The 14,892-nt window shown below is 41.9% G+C and overlaps 1 protein-coding gene across 1 annotated transcript; it reads left to right on the top strand.

Moving 5' to 3' along the window:
• The first annotated feature begins 7,516 nt into the window (after positions 1 to 7,516).
• On the top strand, positions 7,517 to 11,626 carry tbxa2r (thromboxane A2 receptor). The gene is made up of 2 exons (XM_068590152.1): positions 7,517 to 8,317; positions 11,303 to 11,626. Exons 1-2 carry the CDS (start codon positions 7,517 to 7,519, stop codon positions 11,624 to 11,626), a joined length of 1,125 nt encoding a protein of 374 aa, XP_068446253.1.
• The last annotated feature ends 3,266 nt before the right edge of the window (positions 11,627 to 14,892 follow it).

Genomic DNA, 14,892 nt, shown 5'->3' on the forward strand with positions numbered 1-14,892 from the left:
CGCTGCAGTCGAGTGAAATATAATGCGTGAAGACGCGATGCTTTCAGACACACAGGGAGTCTGAACCAAGAACAGTCCTGTAATGTGTTTGTGCACATTTTAAATGCATTGTTGGAGCCAGAATCAGTATGTACATAGCATGGAAACAGATTAATCCTATAAAATATAAATGAGTGAAAAGACTTGACCATGTACATCCACTCTACTTAATGGTTTCTACCTCCACTAAACACTTCCTACTTTACAGTTTCTTGCATCTCTCCACAGACAAGTTTTCCCCATTTCCCTCCACAATGGCATGGTCCGTTATTTATTTAATTCTTAATTTAATTCTGTGCCCCAGTTCTCTCCCTCAGATTCCTTGTTATGCTTTGCTGAGGTTTTGTTCAGTGAGCTGTTCCTGGATAAAATTGGGACTGTCCTTCGAGGGCCAGAGCTCTTTGTGTAAACGCTTCAATAAAAATGTCATTCTGGAATCAAGAATGGGACGTTTTAAGTTCTTGAGCAGGTTGTTTATTGTGTCAAAGCGCACATCTCTCATGGAGTTTCAGCTCTGGAAACTGTGCAGCGTCTGTGGTGGTTTGAGGTTACTTGGACGATAGTGTTTTAATAGTGTTTTTCTCAGATGAAATTGAAAAAGCCAGAGTGTTTGAAATGGAAACAGAGGGCCCCCTTTTGACACCGTTTCCCTCGTTCCAGCCTCTCAATGTATCTTTAAAAGTTTGTATCTTCACACTTTTACAACCGCTGATCTCCTAATGCCTGTTAGTGTTTGAACAACATTCAAATGTTTCTCATTGCTCCTTTGATGCATTTCTGGTGTGACCTAAACCATTCCCCAGCTGACTGAGATCAGTTTAATGACTGAACACTTGATTGAACAAAGCCTATAAAAACTCTGCGTGCACTTTCATGTTCAAAAAGCCAGAGAAAAGCCAGCGTCTCTGGTCAGATGGAGGTTTAGTTAAACTGTTTGGAATCCCTGAATGTGCAGCTACACTTTTAATAGTCTGCGTATTTGCACCTCAAATACAAATGTATTGTCTTTTGTTTGGAAATTCACAGATTTCCATTCACATATTTTGATATAATGACGACACGCACAGCTTGTTGTTTCTAAAATTTGTCTCAAACGAGGCGATCTTGAAATGAAGGCATCGGAGGGATCCATAACCTTTAACATCCGGCGTTCAGGAACCACACTTTGCTTGCCAAGCTGAGGAATTTGAGTGGCAACCGGAGGATATTGGCGCCTGACCCTTCATGCAATTAGCTGCTAAATGGACCAGTTTGGAGTTCAGCCAAGCAGAACCTGTTTGTTTTTTGATTTAAAGGCTGTGAAAACGGCACGGCCATTACAAATAGTGATGCTTTGCAGATTGCCTTGCTGGAGAGGATGTCATCCTTCTTCCTGTTGTTTCTGGACTCGGCTCTCTCTCCAGTCTGTATAGCGCATTCCTGTATTTGTAAAGCTCGAATTTGTAGCACATTTCTCGGTTTCTTTGTCATTTTGCACATTGTTAAGTTCAGTTTGCCTTGTATGCACAGAAGTATCCACTCCACAAAACATCTACCGGTTAAGATGTGAGAATTCACATCATATGACCCCGTCTCAGAGGTCATAACATTCACAGCAAAGCTTACGCTGGAAATGGTGTCCAGGACATCAGATCTATGTATACGATAGTAGGAGAAAAACTGTGTTCTGTCTGCTAGTTGCTTCAACGTTATGTCTCTAATCTTGGCTTTACTCTGCACTGCATCTGTTTTCTCCCATAAGTCTTCACTCACACACTCAGTGTCTAAAGCCCAAAGGATGACTTAAGTGTAATAAATTGTAGTAATTCGAGCACCCACGGTTTCATTCCTTATCTTAAACCCTTTCATCTAACACACGGGGAATAGACGAGGGAATATTAGCAGCGTTCTTCTCGAACGAAAACATTCAAATTGGCCTAAAGCGAGGCCGTAGCTTGGCGAAGTCAGTGCATCCAATCTTTTGTACTTTAGTGCATCGGATTGTGTAATTTACTTCTATTGTAACCGCTCCCGTTCTGTTTTAAGTGTTTCATAAGTAATTATTTGCATTTTTTTAATAAAGTGTAGCTAATTCATTTAAATGTGCCTATCGGCAGAGAAAATGTAAAATAAAGCAAATACAAAACGAGAACTGATAGTGTCAAAAAAAACTGAATGATTCATGACAAAGTTACTGTATTGGATTATTGTACATTGGATTGTCAAAGCGTTCCGCACAAACAATTCATTGGTCCTAATTTGGAGAGACAGTGATAACTGGCAGCGGCAAGTCTGTGGCAAGGTGCTAGGTGTCGGGACAGTGGCGAGTCTGTGGCAAGTCTGTGTCCGGTGTCAGCTAGATATCGGGACAGTGGCGAGTCTGTGGCAAGTCTGTGGCAAGGTGTCAGCTAGATGTCGGGACAGCGGCAAGTCTTTGGCAAGTCTGTGTCCGGTGTCAGCTAGATATCGGGACAGTGGCGAGTCTGTGGCAAGTCTGTGGCAAGGTGTCAGCTAGATGTCGGGACAGCGGCAAGTCTTTGGCAAGTCTGTGTCCGGTGTCAGCTAGATATCGGGACAGTGGTGAGTCTGTGGCAAGGTGCTAGATGTCGGGACAGCGGCAAGTCTGTGGCAAGTCTGTGGCAAGTCAGTGGCAGGTGTCAGCAAGGTGTCGGGACAGCGGCAAGTCGGTGGCCAGTCTGTGGCAGGAGTTCGTCAAGCCCGAGGACAGCGGCAAGTCTGTGGCAAGTCTGTGGCAGGTGTCAGCTCAGTGTTGGAACAGCGGCGAGTCTGTGGTCAGTCTGTGGCAGGCGTCCATGGAGTGGGAACAGCAGAAATCAGGGAGAGTCCTGCCACTCGCTTGCCAGTGCCACGAGGAGGAGCTCGGCCTTGCTGCTAATTTTAGCCAAACACAATAATTGTACATTCTTAGATCCATTCCTGCTGCTGAGACCAAAACCAAAAAAGTTACAATGGAGTCCGGGAGGAAACAAATACTTACATCTTATGTTTTTCAGCTGAAAATAATGGCACCAGTTTCCTTGAGCAGCAAATGATTGCTTTGTGTCAGAGGTCACACTCAGTTCACAGAGCTCCGTCTCTGGCTGCACAAACTCTGAGTGAGATCAACTCAAAGTGCTGGTAATGGGAGCGGGCAGCGAAATCACAACTGTGATGATATCACACCCCATTAGCGTCCTTTTTTGTTTACATTTTTGTTTACAGACTCTCATGTTTGTCCCCGTTGGATACGCCTCAGATTGTGGCGGTGATTGTATGGTGTGTTGATCGGAGGCTGCTTTATTCCCAGGCTCTTATCACAAAACTTGTAAAGCTGCTGGTGCGTGTGAGGCTTCAACTGTTTCCATTAATAGTTATACCATCTAACAACCCATAAATCCAGATAATTGTAATTCTAACGTATTAGTTTGTAGATTTGAAGAGAGAGATTTAAAGTTGCTGTCTAGTATTTATGCTAAGCTGAATAACGGTTGCATTAAGGATTTTGCAATTTGCTTTTTTACATTTGTTATCTACATTCCTGCCAGATTCTTCCTGTAACTGGTCCACATGCCTGCACACATCTGCACTCCATATGTCCATCTGAAAGTCACTCAGCTATGTAAACTGTGTGAAGGTCAGCTATTTAAAAACATTTTACCAAGGAAATAAAAACATCTGCTGATGGAATGTTTCTGACTAGTTGTGAATCTATTGTCACATATTCAATGACTTGATTTCTCAATTGGCGTCACTTTATATTCAGCAATAGTCTTGCAACATGTATTTGTATGAGAAACATTATTGTTGTACAGCTTTTGTTCACAGGCCTGATGTAAATTACAGCTATCAGGCTTTAGTTGTTTTCTTTTCACTAGAAAACACATCAGAAAATATAAACAATTTTGTTTCTATCTATATTTTGAACACTGTAGTTGTCCCTGCTGACGTGCTCGATGCAAAACATTCCCATGTTGTGGTGTCATTCCCATCTTCTGAAGCCTGTGAGGACGCCTCCACCTCTCCAACACTCACACGTACTCACACATAAAATAGAGATTCAAACCGAACATGACGCCAAAGCCCCTCTCCTCCTCTGTGCACCACTTGCTTCCTCCAGTTTGATGCTTCACGGCTCGTCTCTGTGGCTCATTCTGCCGCCTAAAATACCAAGCGCAGCCTTCCCCACAGCCATTCCCCTTTTGTTTTCCGGGGAGGGGTGAGCTGATCAAAAGGAAGCCTGACTGGAGGGAGAGAGATGAGTATCTGAACGTCGGGGGAAGGGAGTGGAGATGATCAGGGGTTCCTGCTCGCAGCCGGCTGCAGTACTCACAGACTTCATTTTCATTACATGTCTGCCCTCTTCTTCCTGTGATTATTCTTTATGTTATTAATCCGACAACCACGGACAAACTTCTCAAACTTGGACTTCTGTGACGGTAAGACAAATGTTTTTATCACTAAGTAAAGAACAAAAGAAAACTAACAGCCATGGTTATGAATATAAAATGTCAAAGATGGAAGGACATTTTGAATGTATTATTTATTTAACTTACAAAAATGTGTTTTTTCCTTGTGTGTAAGCCTTTGTACATGTATGATCATAAATGTTGTCATCAGTTGCAGTTCTTTGTGCAACGGTTTTGTTTTGTTGCTTTCAGTTTGTAAATAAGTAAGCAAGTAATTCTGCATACTTTAATGGTTAATTCTTTCTCCTTTATTGACATAAAGCTGCTGATTAAATGTTGACAAACAGACTTTGGGTTGCCACAATTTAATGTTCAAGCTTTGTTTCACCATTTTGAAGAAGAGGTCATTCAAACTCTCCAAAATGTCACGGCAAACTTTGTCTGACTTTGTTGGAGCTTAGTGGGTAAAGCATGACATCAACACGCCAGGCTTCATCAGTGAACTCCCACTGATGACGCACATGTTCAGATATACCTCAGATTGAATGCTGCGGGAGAACAGAAACACCAAATACTGCTGCCCCTATGTTTTAGGAGAAGGCGCGGCTTCAGGGCAGTTGCAGAAAATGCTTCCTCAGGTCTGAACGTCAGTGAAGCCCAGCTGCACAGTGTCAGCGTGTCCTCCTCCGCCTCGTGATCACACAGCAGCAGGGGAAACATGAAATGCAGCTTGACATGTGGACTCGGGTCTTCCTGAATCAAACATCCACAGTTTTTGAGTAAAACCGTGAGCTTAGACCCGACTTCTTGCTGTTTATCCTGTAAAGAATAAACACTAATTGGGCCGGCTCCAAAATCTTGATCGCATCAAAGTTATTTTGTTTTTTGAAGAAAAGAAGATTGTCTCTTCTGAAATGATGCATTGTGGCATTTAGCAGCTACCTGCCTCAGGTTTCTATTAACGAAAGAATTAATTATATCATAGGATCAAATTTTACACCCGTTAAATGTGATATCTTGGTCTTTTTGTTTTAATGATTTGCCTCGGAGCGCTTTACAGTCTCTACACATTAACAAGCCCAGTTAACCAGCCTGCTGTGATGTGTCTGTTATTTGTTCACCTCACAAACCACTTTATTAGCCAAACAGACCTAAACAGCTGAGGTTTTTTTAACCATATTTATTGCTCACTTTTGTTGCACATTTGTCTCTTTTGTTTATTTATAAAGTTATGCACATCACCCTTTTTTTTTATCAAGAGACATTATAAAAACAAATCATAACTGATGCAATGAGCAGACTTTACTCAGGAGGTCTCAAACTGTTTTCATTTCAAGCCTTAAGTGTCTTCTGCACCCGACACCCTGAAGCCACTGGACCGCCTCAGTGGAGGTTTTATATCTCATATTGATTCAGACACTAACGGGCTCTTCTGGCTAATGGCACGCTCAAAAGGTTTCTAGGGTCATGCAAGAGCTGGCGCCGAGCACCGTGTGTCTCTTCTGATTATTCTCTGAGGTGCAGAAGGAACTGATGACGGCGTCGTTAGCTTTCACCAGAAGATCCAAAGGTTTCCTCTCGATTTCATGTTTTCAGCCTTTTGGGAAAACTCGTTAATTAGACGGACAAAACACCTGCTGCCATGGATGTTATGAATCACACAATACCAAGATTCCACCATTTTAACATTGCACTAAACATCACTTCACATGTGCATCCATTTCCAGGACAGTGTGTACAGTAGCACATATCCTCTTCGCTCGCGCCTTTTTCTATCGAATCAAAGAACTTCATGTTCTGTTCCAAATACTTTCCAAACAAAGCAGAACATGCAAATATACACAAAGTCCTCGTAACCTGCAACACTGGTCTCGTCTGAAGAAGGTTTGAACTACTGATGTCACAGTGCTCCAGGACTTTTTTCTGTTTGACGAGATGGAAAATGATTCACGGAAATTCCAACGTGTTTTTTTTTTTTTGACGCAATTTCTAGTATCTTGAAAGCATCAATCCAACACGTACATCAGTCACAGTGACCTCACACCATCTATTCACTGATAAAAATGAGTGTCAGGATGCTGACAGGAAGTGTAAACCAACAGTTTGATATAATCGGTGTGAACTACGTCGTCACCTACTTGATTTCACGTCACTGTCCAGCCTCACGTCGATCTCACTCGTTGACTATCTGGCTGTTTATTGGGGATAAACCAACAACATCAACATACTGTGACACCGTGTTTATTTCCTGTTTGTAACTCTGTCAGTACTCTTTTTCTGCATTTCCTGCCAGGATATGACAGCTTCCCCATTCTCTGACACTATGTTTGTCTCTGTGTCACTCTGTCCATCTCTCTCCATTATTTCACACAATGACACTAACTTAACCCTGCAGTCATGCAGAACCCGACCATGATATAAATGTACTTTATATAGCTGATAGGTCAATCATACAGCCGCACTCACTGTATATTTTAAGTTATAAGGTCTATTTTATTTTTTTATCATTATTGAACCTAAATTGCTGAGATCTGGGAACATGGCTAAATTAATAAAAAGACTTCAGACAGTAAACAACTCCAGTGTAGGAAGGAGAGAAACTGAGGAAAATTGTGAAATGATTATACAAAACGTTCTTTGTCACATCCATCAAAGCTTACAGATCTTAACAAATACTTCTAACAGCTAATGGATATTTTGAAATATAAAAAAAGAAAACTCATTTTACAAAAACAGCCCTACACCACGAGAAAGTTATAATCATGTATACAAAATGGACGAGTGAATACAAATAACTTGAATACAAGCTGATTTGCATAATGCCCCGCGAGAATAAAGAGTTAGATGTCGAAATTTTGCACAAGAGTGAACAAACATGCCGTTAAGGTTACCACGTTTGCAACTAAACCAGCCCAAATACTACTTTCCTATTACCTTTTTGTTCAATTAAATTGTGTTGTATGTTTCAGTGTTTTTACCCTTTCCCTTTTCTTTCTTTTGAGGTGGAAGAAGGAAATGAAATTCCTCACACTGGTCTTGTCTTTCCATCTCTGCGTCATCTGAAATCAGTGACCTCCCACCAGCGGGACGCCATGAACGCCTCGGTCTCGGTCCTGCCGTTTGCCAACGACACGCCCTTCTGCTACTCCATAAACAGCCCTCCGTTCAAGTACCACCCAACCATCGCCTCCGCGTACTTCTCCTCCATCTTCACCGCTCTGGGAATCCTCTCCAACCTCATCGCGTTGGTGGTTCTCCTCAAGTCCCTGCAGCGGACGCACAGCCGCTCCCGCTCCTTCCTGATCTTCCTGGGCGGCCTGGTGGTCACCGACTCCATGGGTCTCCTGGTCACCGGCTCCATAGTGATCTCCTTCCACGTCACGCACTTCAACTGGCGCCGGCTGGATCCCAAGTGCCACTTCTGCAACTTCATGGGCATGTCCATGGTCTTCTACGGACTGTGTCCGCTGCTGCTCGGCGCCGCCATGGCCATGGAGCGCTTCGTCGGCATCACCCGTCCGTTCGCGCGCTCCGCCAGCACGCCCAAGAGGCGGACCATCTCCATGGTGCTGATGGTGTGGTTCATCGCCGGCTGCATCGCCCTGCTGCCTCTCGCCGGCGTTGGCAGCTACCACATGCAGATGCCCGGCTCCTGGTGTTTCTTCAACATCAGCGCCGAGGGGAGCAACATGGCCTTCTCGCTGCTCTTCTCGCTGGTCGGGTTGACGTGCATCGCCGTGTCCTTCCTGCTGAACACGGTGAGCGTCGTGACCCTGATCAAGGTGTGCTGCGGACAGGACAGGACCCAGCGGCGCCGCGACCACGAAGTGGAGATGATGGTCCAACTCATCCTCATCATGGTCATTGCTTCGATCTGTTGGTGCCCGCTTCTGGTGAGTTTCTCTCTTAAATAAGTAAGCCTTACATATATATAGGTATATATACTATATGTGTGTATGTAATATGTTCAGAACTGGTTTCAAGACAAACGATAAAGCTGCAATGAAAGATCAACGAGTAAACATACGTAAGAGTGTAGAAATATGAATTCCTGGTTCCTCGAGTCGTGTTTGCTAACTTCCCGCTCCAGATGATTGTATTAAATCTGCATTCACCAATTCTAATCCGATGCACTTTGTCAAATTCAAACGAAGATCCCCACTCAGTCTGCTTTGCCAACGATCTTTCTCAAGAATCAAGAGTCCAGCTGTCAATTTAATTCTTAGACAAAACACATTTAAATGGGTCTCATAAGGGCTCTTTAATGACACTGAGTTGCTGAACAAATTGCTGTAAATTGTGAAGCTGCTATGGACCAGCACGGCCCCGTTTGCAGCTGTTTAAGTAAGTGTGTGTTGTGTGGCGATATTCTGCCAGCAGAAGAGGGATATCTGACACACGTTGCATCTTTTTGCACATTTTTACACAATTACCGTCTCTGAATTTCCCCCAGAAAGCTCTCCATAAAACATCACTTGTATTGCTTCCATGTGTCTCTTGAGCGAACACAGGTTTTGACTCTGATTTGTTGAATACTTTAATGTCCAGAAATGTGTGACCTAATAGACTAAACATGAACCAAAAGGGACAAAGAAACAACATCACGTATAAGACGATCAATGGGGAGATAAAAATATTATGATATTGCAAAGCACTTTAACTGAAGCTTTCTCAGGTGAAACACAACCTCCTCAGCTCGTGTTCAGCTCAGCGTTGAGCTTCGATGTTTCAAACCATATTGCGGCATCACAAAATCCTCGGCTCCTTCATCCTTCTCCCCTTCATATGCTTCATTTCTCCTTCGCAATGCAGCTTCCTAATTAGTTGATCTGAGCGTACTCTGGATCGCAGAGCCCCTTAACGCCTCAGTAGAGATGACGCTCAGCGTTCATGGCTGAAATCACTGCCTTTTTGAGGTGAAACTCAGGGTTTATCACAATTTGGATTTCGCTTTTGTAGCTCTAGCTATTGGTTGTGACAATTACAAATGTATTGGCTGATAACATGCAACAACACTAAGATTTGTTCCAACAATTGATAACTAATTTATTTGAAAACAAAATTAGGGTCTTAGTAGAATTGTACCTCCAACTATCCATCGTAAACGTCTCTGCAGCCAGCGCCCGGATCCTTTTTGTGCATTCATGGGGTTTCTGTATAATATAAATATAAATATCTATCTAGCAAAACTGTCAAAGGATTCAAAGCCTGTGAATGTGCGATAGAATTTCATTTATTTCTGCGATTGCAGTAACAGCTGTCTTCAATCAGCTGTTACATCAAATGGGAAGTCAGCAAACTGCTATTTATCTCAATATATTTCTCTTGTTGAGGATCACTATGAAGCTCATTACTGTAGAAGCACCATGAATAGTTTACACTCCGTCTATGATGCACCCTTCGTTGCCAAAATTATTTCTAAATAAATGAAAAAACGAGCCTTTCGCTGCTCACCAAGAGATCATGATGTATAAACATAAACCAGATGTAAAGATTATTTACATTTTCTGATGGTCGTTTGGCATTGAGACAATCCTGCATCCAGCCAGCATTGCCCTCCACCACATGTTGATGCTCCACCAGATTAAATTGAGCGTATCAGAGTTCGTCACTCACAACCTGAAGCTCCCTGACTGGAGCACACATATATATTCCTGCGGTCCTGTGTCTAACCCCGGTTGTGTGACACCCTGCACAGATGTATATTCTGCTGAGCGTGTGGACTGGTGATCCCATCAGAGATGACATTGTTTTGTTCTACATACGAATGGCCACCTGCAATCAGATATTTGACCCCTGGATATACATCATGTGTCAAGTATCCCGACTAAGGCGAGTAAGAAGTCAGACCGAAGCATTGAAAGCCTCATTACAATAACACAGCATCCCCATCATAACCACTCACCCTTCATCGGGATTGTGGGCTGAGGTTGGCCGGCTCCATCTGCCAATGAAACTCACGGATTGGACCGTACGACACCATTTACTGGATGTCTTGCAGCTTCCAGACCACGACCCATGAACTCAGAGCTTCATTGGGAGCATGCTTTTTATAGTGCAGCCAGCGTCTCGCCTTGTTTTTGCTGCTACACTTCGTTCCAGTCGGTTAATAAACGGTTCACTTGCATAGTTTCTGCCCTCTGTTTGTTTATCGCGCTTGCTTTCATCCCGAAACTAACACAGATGGTCCAAAAACTTCATTGCTCAGCTATCTGCAGTTTTTGTTTTAGATACTCAAACATTTCTTTGAAGCAGAGCTGCAGAAATCTTTGCAGATAAGGGTTGAACATCAAGAACGTCAGTAAATGCCACGCTTCTGAGAGATGTGATGACCGTTCCTCTGCCTCTGAGGAGCGTTTGCGTAACTAAAACTGTGGCTCGCACTTCATCCCAACACTCACCATTTAATATGTGGATTTATGACATTGTTTCCTTGCACTGCTTGGGCGTAAACAGCATTAGAACCACATTTCTTTTTGGCACCAACTGAAGTTGGAACGGAGACAAGAATCAGACATTTTGTCTTTCGTTTTGGTCGTTGGCATGTTTTTACCCCATAAGAGATTGTGGGCTCGTTGATAACGAGGCTATGCTTAGCAACAAATGCTCCAGTTTAAGTGCAGCAGGGGGGATGATTGTGTTGCCTTAGGAGGGCCACACATGTGTGTGTTTGTCTGTGTGCATCTGCAATATTAACCAATGTACTCTTTTACCATTCATGCCATATTTCTAATCCCTCCTTCCCACTCGTTTCAACTATAATTTGCTGTCTGCTGTAATTTGAGTCTTGTCTCCTTTGCTACTTTATTTATTTAACTTCCTCTCTTCCCCCCACACCTTTTCTTCATCATTTCTTTCCTTCATTCCTCCACTAATAGATCTTTATTGCACAAACTGTGCTGTCCGGTGGACCCCTCAGGATCAGATACCTCCTTCTCTGGCTAAGATTCGCCACCTGGAATCAGATCCTGGATCCGTGGGTTTACATCCTGTTTCGACGGGCGGTGCTCAAGAGGATCTACCCCCGCTTCGACTGGTCCCGCGGCTCCATCATCACCATGTACCCGTCTTTCAGAGACACCGTCCGAAGGTTCACGCGCTCTTCCCTCGGCAGCACGCTGGGGCCGGAGGAAACCGCAGAGGCCGAGGAAGCGAATGCGACGCCGCCGTCGACGATGAAGCCGCCGACTCCGCCTCCGTGACCGTTTGGATTTGAGTTGTTTTGCGGCAGAATGTGTTTGACTGTTGACATGAAAACATATCGAGAGATTTGAACTGTTGAAGAAGCAGAAAAGCACCAACGATCTGAAAGAATCTTGTTATTTTATTGCATCCCACTGAAATGATCCACAGTATTGGCAAGGACACTTTAATGCACTGTGGAGCGAAGTGTACAGAGTTTTAGTTTTAGTGAGATCATCCTGCTGCCCACTGCTTCTCAAACTGTCTCTAAGCAGTTCTTTACTCTCCTTAAGCTACTGTGACATTTAAGAGTCATTACCAGTCTGACTCATATTTCCTTCTTACTGTGAGTCGGTCGCCTACAATTTTAACCGCCATTCATTTGCATTCATTTAGTTTGTTCATGCAAAGTTATTTTTGTCATTATATTTATTTTCATCGTCGCCAGGAGAACGATGTGATCGCTCACAGTGTGCAGCTCTGTGTCTGTCCACGGCTCACTTTAGCTCTGCACACTGTTTTGCGTGGGCAGTGAAGGCCTCAAGCTCCAGGAAATCTTGTGGTTGCGGTGACATTTCTTTTTTTAAAGATCTTCTATTGCCTGTTGTTAAACTTTGTCTTCCTCCCGGCTGACTCCTCGCTCGCTCCGGCTGCAGCAGTGAGGCCAGGCGAGTCACCGACGCCTTCGTCTGCTTTAATGTGCTCAGCGACATCATGGACCAGTTTGCTCACTTGCAGTGTTTCGTACGTTATGTTTGGCTAACCATTAGCGGCTAACCATTAGCGGCTAACAGAGCTACCAGGATCCCCCACTGTTACTGATCAGCTGACTGCTTGGTGAGTTTCATTATGTTCATGCATTCAATGAACCTTGAGCCGACCGCTGATTCTACTTAGTGCAACTTTCTGGTTTATTTTTTTTAAACAATCTTTTTTAAACAATGTAAATACTTGTTATTGTTTAAGTTTGAAAAAAACTATTTTAGAAGAACACTTACTACGTAACATGTCTTTTTAAAATGCATCTCTGTAACCACCATGGTGCACATACGTCCTTTAAAACCTTCTCCATGCACTGACTTCCTCTAGGTGATGCTCCAGAATCGTGTACAGTGGATAGAGGCATTATTTAGTCATTTGATTGTTGTGTATATATATATATATATATATATATATATATATATATATATATATGCTGTTCAGATATTCTGCCCTTTTAGCTCGTGTACATTTGCCAAGATGCTGATGGGTGTCACATTAGACCCAGGAATAATTCTTAATAATTCTTTATTTTCAAGTCTTTATGTATGTTTTTTTGTTGAAATGCACCTTGAGTCTGTTTGGAGAAGACCTCGAATGTGAAACGCTGTTGGAGGAACAGCATCGGTGTCGTGTTTGATCCCCATTGATTCAGATCTTGCACAGGTGCTGATGGAAGATGCTTTGATTAAAATGAATTATAGCTTCGCCTGCTAGAGAAAGCCAAATGTTTTGGATTTTAACTGTTTAATCCAACCAGATTTTTCAATCCGACAAATTCAGTATTCACAGTCACTGAAAATGCAAAGTTCATGTTTTCTTAAGAACTGCAGACAAAATATAATGGCATGAAATGAAATTTTCAGCTGTATGACCGTCATACATAAATACTCATATTTTAAAAAATCGCTATCTGCTATATAAAAACTACTTGAAAGTTGATTTTCAGTATTTCTAATATAATTATGTGAGAATGTGGTTGGAAAATTAAGCTTTAAGTAAATGAATAATATCACTTGAGTAATGTTATTACTATATGACTCAGAAGGTTTTTAGTGTAATTCAAGTGGGAAATGCAACTGACTCTTTAAAAACTCAATTTCTTACTCTTTTTTTATTAAAACCAGCACGTGTTCCTATCTCAGGTTTAGATTTGAATATGCAAATGTTTCTCAGATTCAGAGTGGCTCAGGAAATTGACAAACACAAACTATTTAATGGTCTTCACGACGAAATTGTAGTAAAATCTGCTTTCCTCATCACATCTGAATCAGCTTCTCTTCCTCTCAGCAGTGCGAGTAACTCTGTTATTTCTGTATTTTTTAAAGTTGTTGAACTAAAACAAGAAGTTGCTGTCAACTGTAAAGGTGTTTATGATGACATTGACCAGAGGGAGTGGATTCAGTGAAGATGATCCAACTCCAGCCCGATTGTTTGGGCAGTGTGATGACAAACATTGTAGCAATAATACATCATATTATGATTGTAATATAATTAACTGAAGCAGTCATGTCGACCAGCTATTCATGTCGATCTGTTTTGTATTATCACTCATATCGGTCTCTCCATCAGCAGCGATCACCAATGAGAAGCTTCTCGCTTCCTCTCCGTAGAATCATCCAGTAAATATGAAGTTAAATGTTGAATGTGCTTGACGGAAATGTGATTTTACATTTTAAATAAAAGATTTAAATCCCAAATCCTTCTCATGGGCTTTACTGTACAACACAAACTCAACAAATACTGCATGATTTGAACCTATTAACCAACATTTTAAACGTGAAATACAACTTACATTATCTTCACTGAGAGGTGGAATTATACAAAGTTTTCAAACACCATTAAACAAATACTGAAGAAGCTGAAAGCGTGCAGCCGGAGTGAGTGAAGTGGAGACTGTATTTCAGTATTTACTTGCTTACATGTATTCAAATAAGGACTTATAGTTACAACACATTGTTCTTTGAGCCAGAAAACATTTAAATCTCCAACATGTCGGTTGACTGAAACTAAAATATTTACATTCTCCAAACAAAGCAGAAAGGTTCCCTTTGAGTTTATGGCAAAAGGGCATGTGAATATGTGAAGCAATGCTATTTTAATATTAGTGGAGAAGAAAACCTTCATTTTTCATTCAGGCAATATTGCTGCTTGGGACTTTAATTGGTTTACAGAAACTGACACGAACAGGAAGCTGACGTTTTTATTTGTGGGAATTATGAGTTTGATTCCTGTTTGTCAGTAATGATCATCATGTGAATGAATCACAACCGATTCAGCCGGGGATTAATGTCTGCAAACAATCAAACATTGTTTTTTATTTATTTATTGTTACAGATGTTGAATTAAAGGTCTGAGAATATTTATTTTTAGATATATATATTTATTTTTTCAGTTTCAATTGAACTGAGGCCAAGTGGCTATTTACAAATAGACTGAACCAATTATATAGAAATACCTGTTTTCAAACATATAAGTTCTAGATCATGTGTGTAGATATCTTGCTTGAAAGGTTATTGATAATAAC

This window comes from Clinocottus analis, unplaced genomic scaffold, assembly GCF_023055335.1.
Source record: "Clinocottus analis isolate CAN_PGR_092001 unplaced genomic scaffold, fCliAna1.0.p SCAF_23, whole genome shotgun sequence".
NCBI classification, from domain to species: Eukaryota; Metazoa; Chordata; class Actinopteri; order Perciformes; family Cottidae; genus Clinocottus; species Clinocottus analis.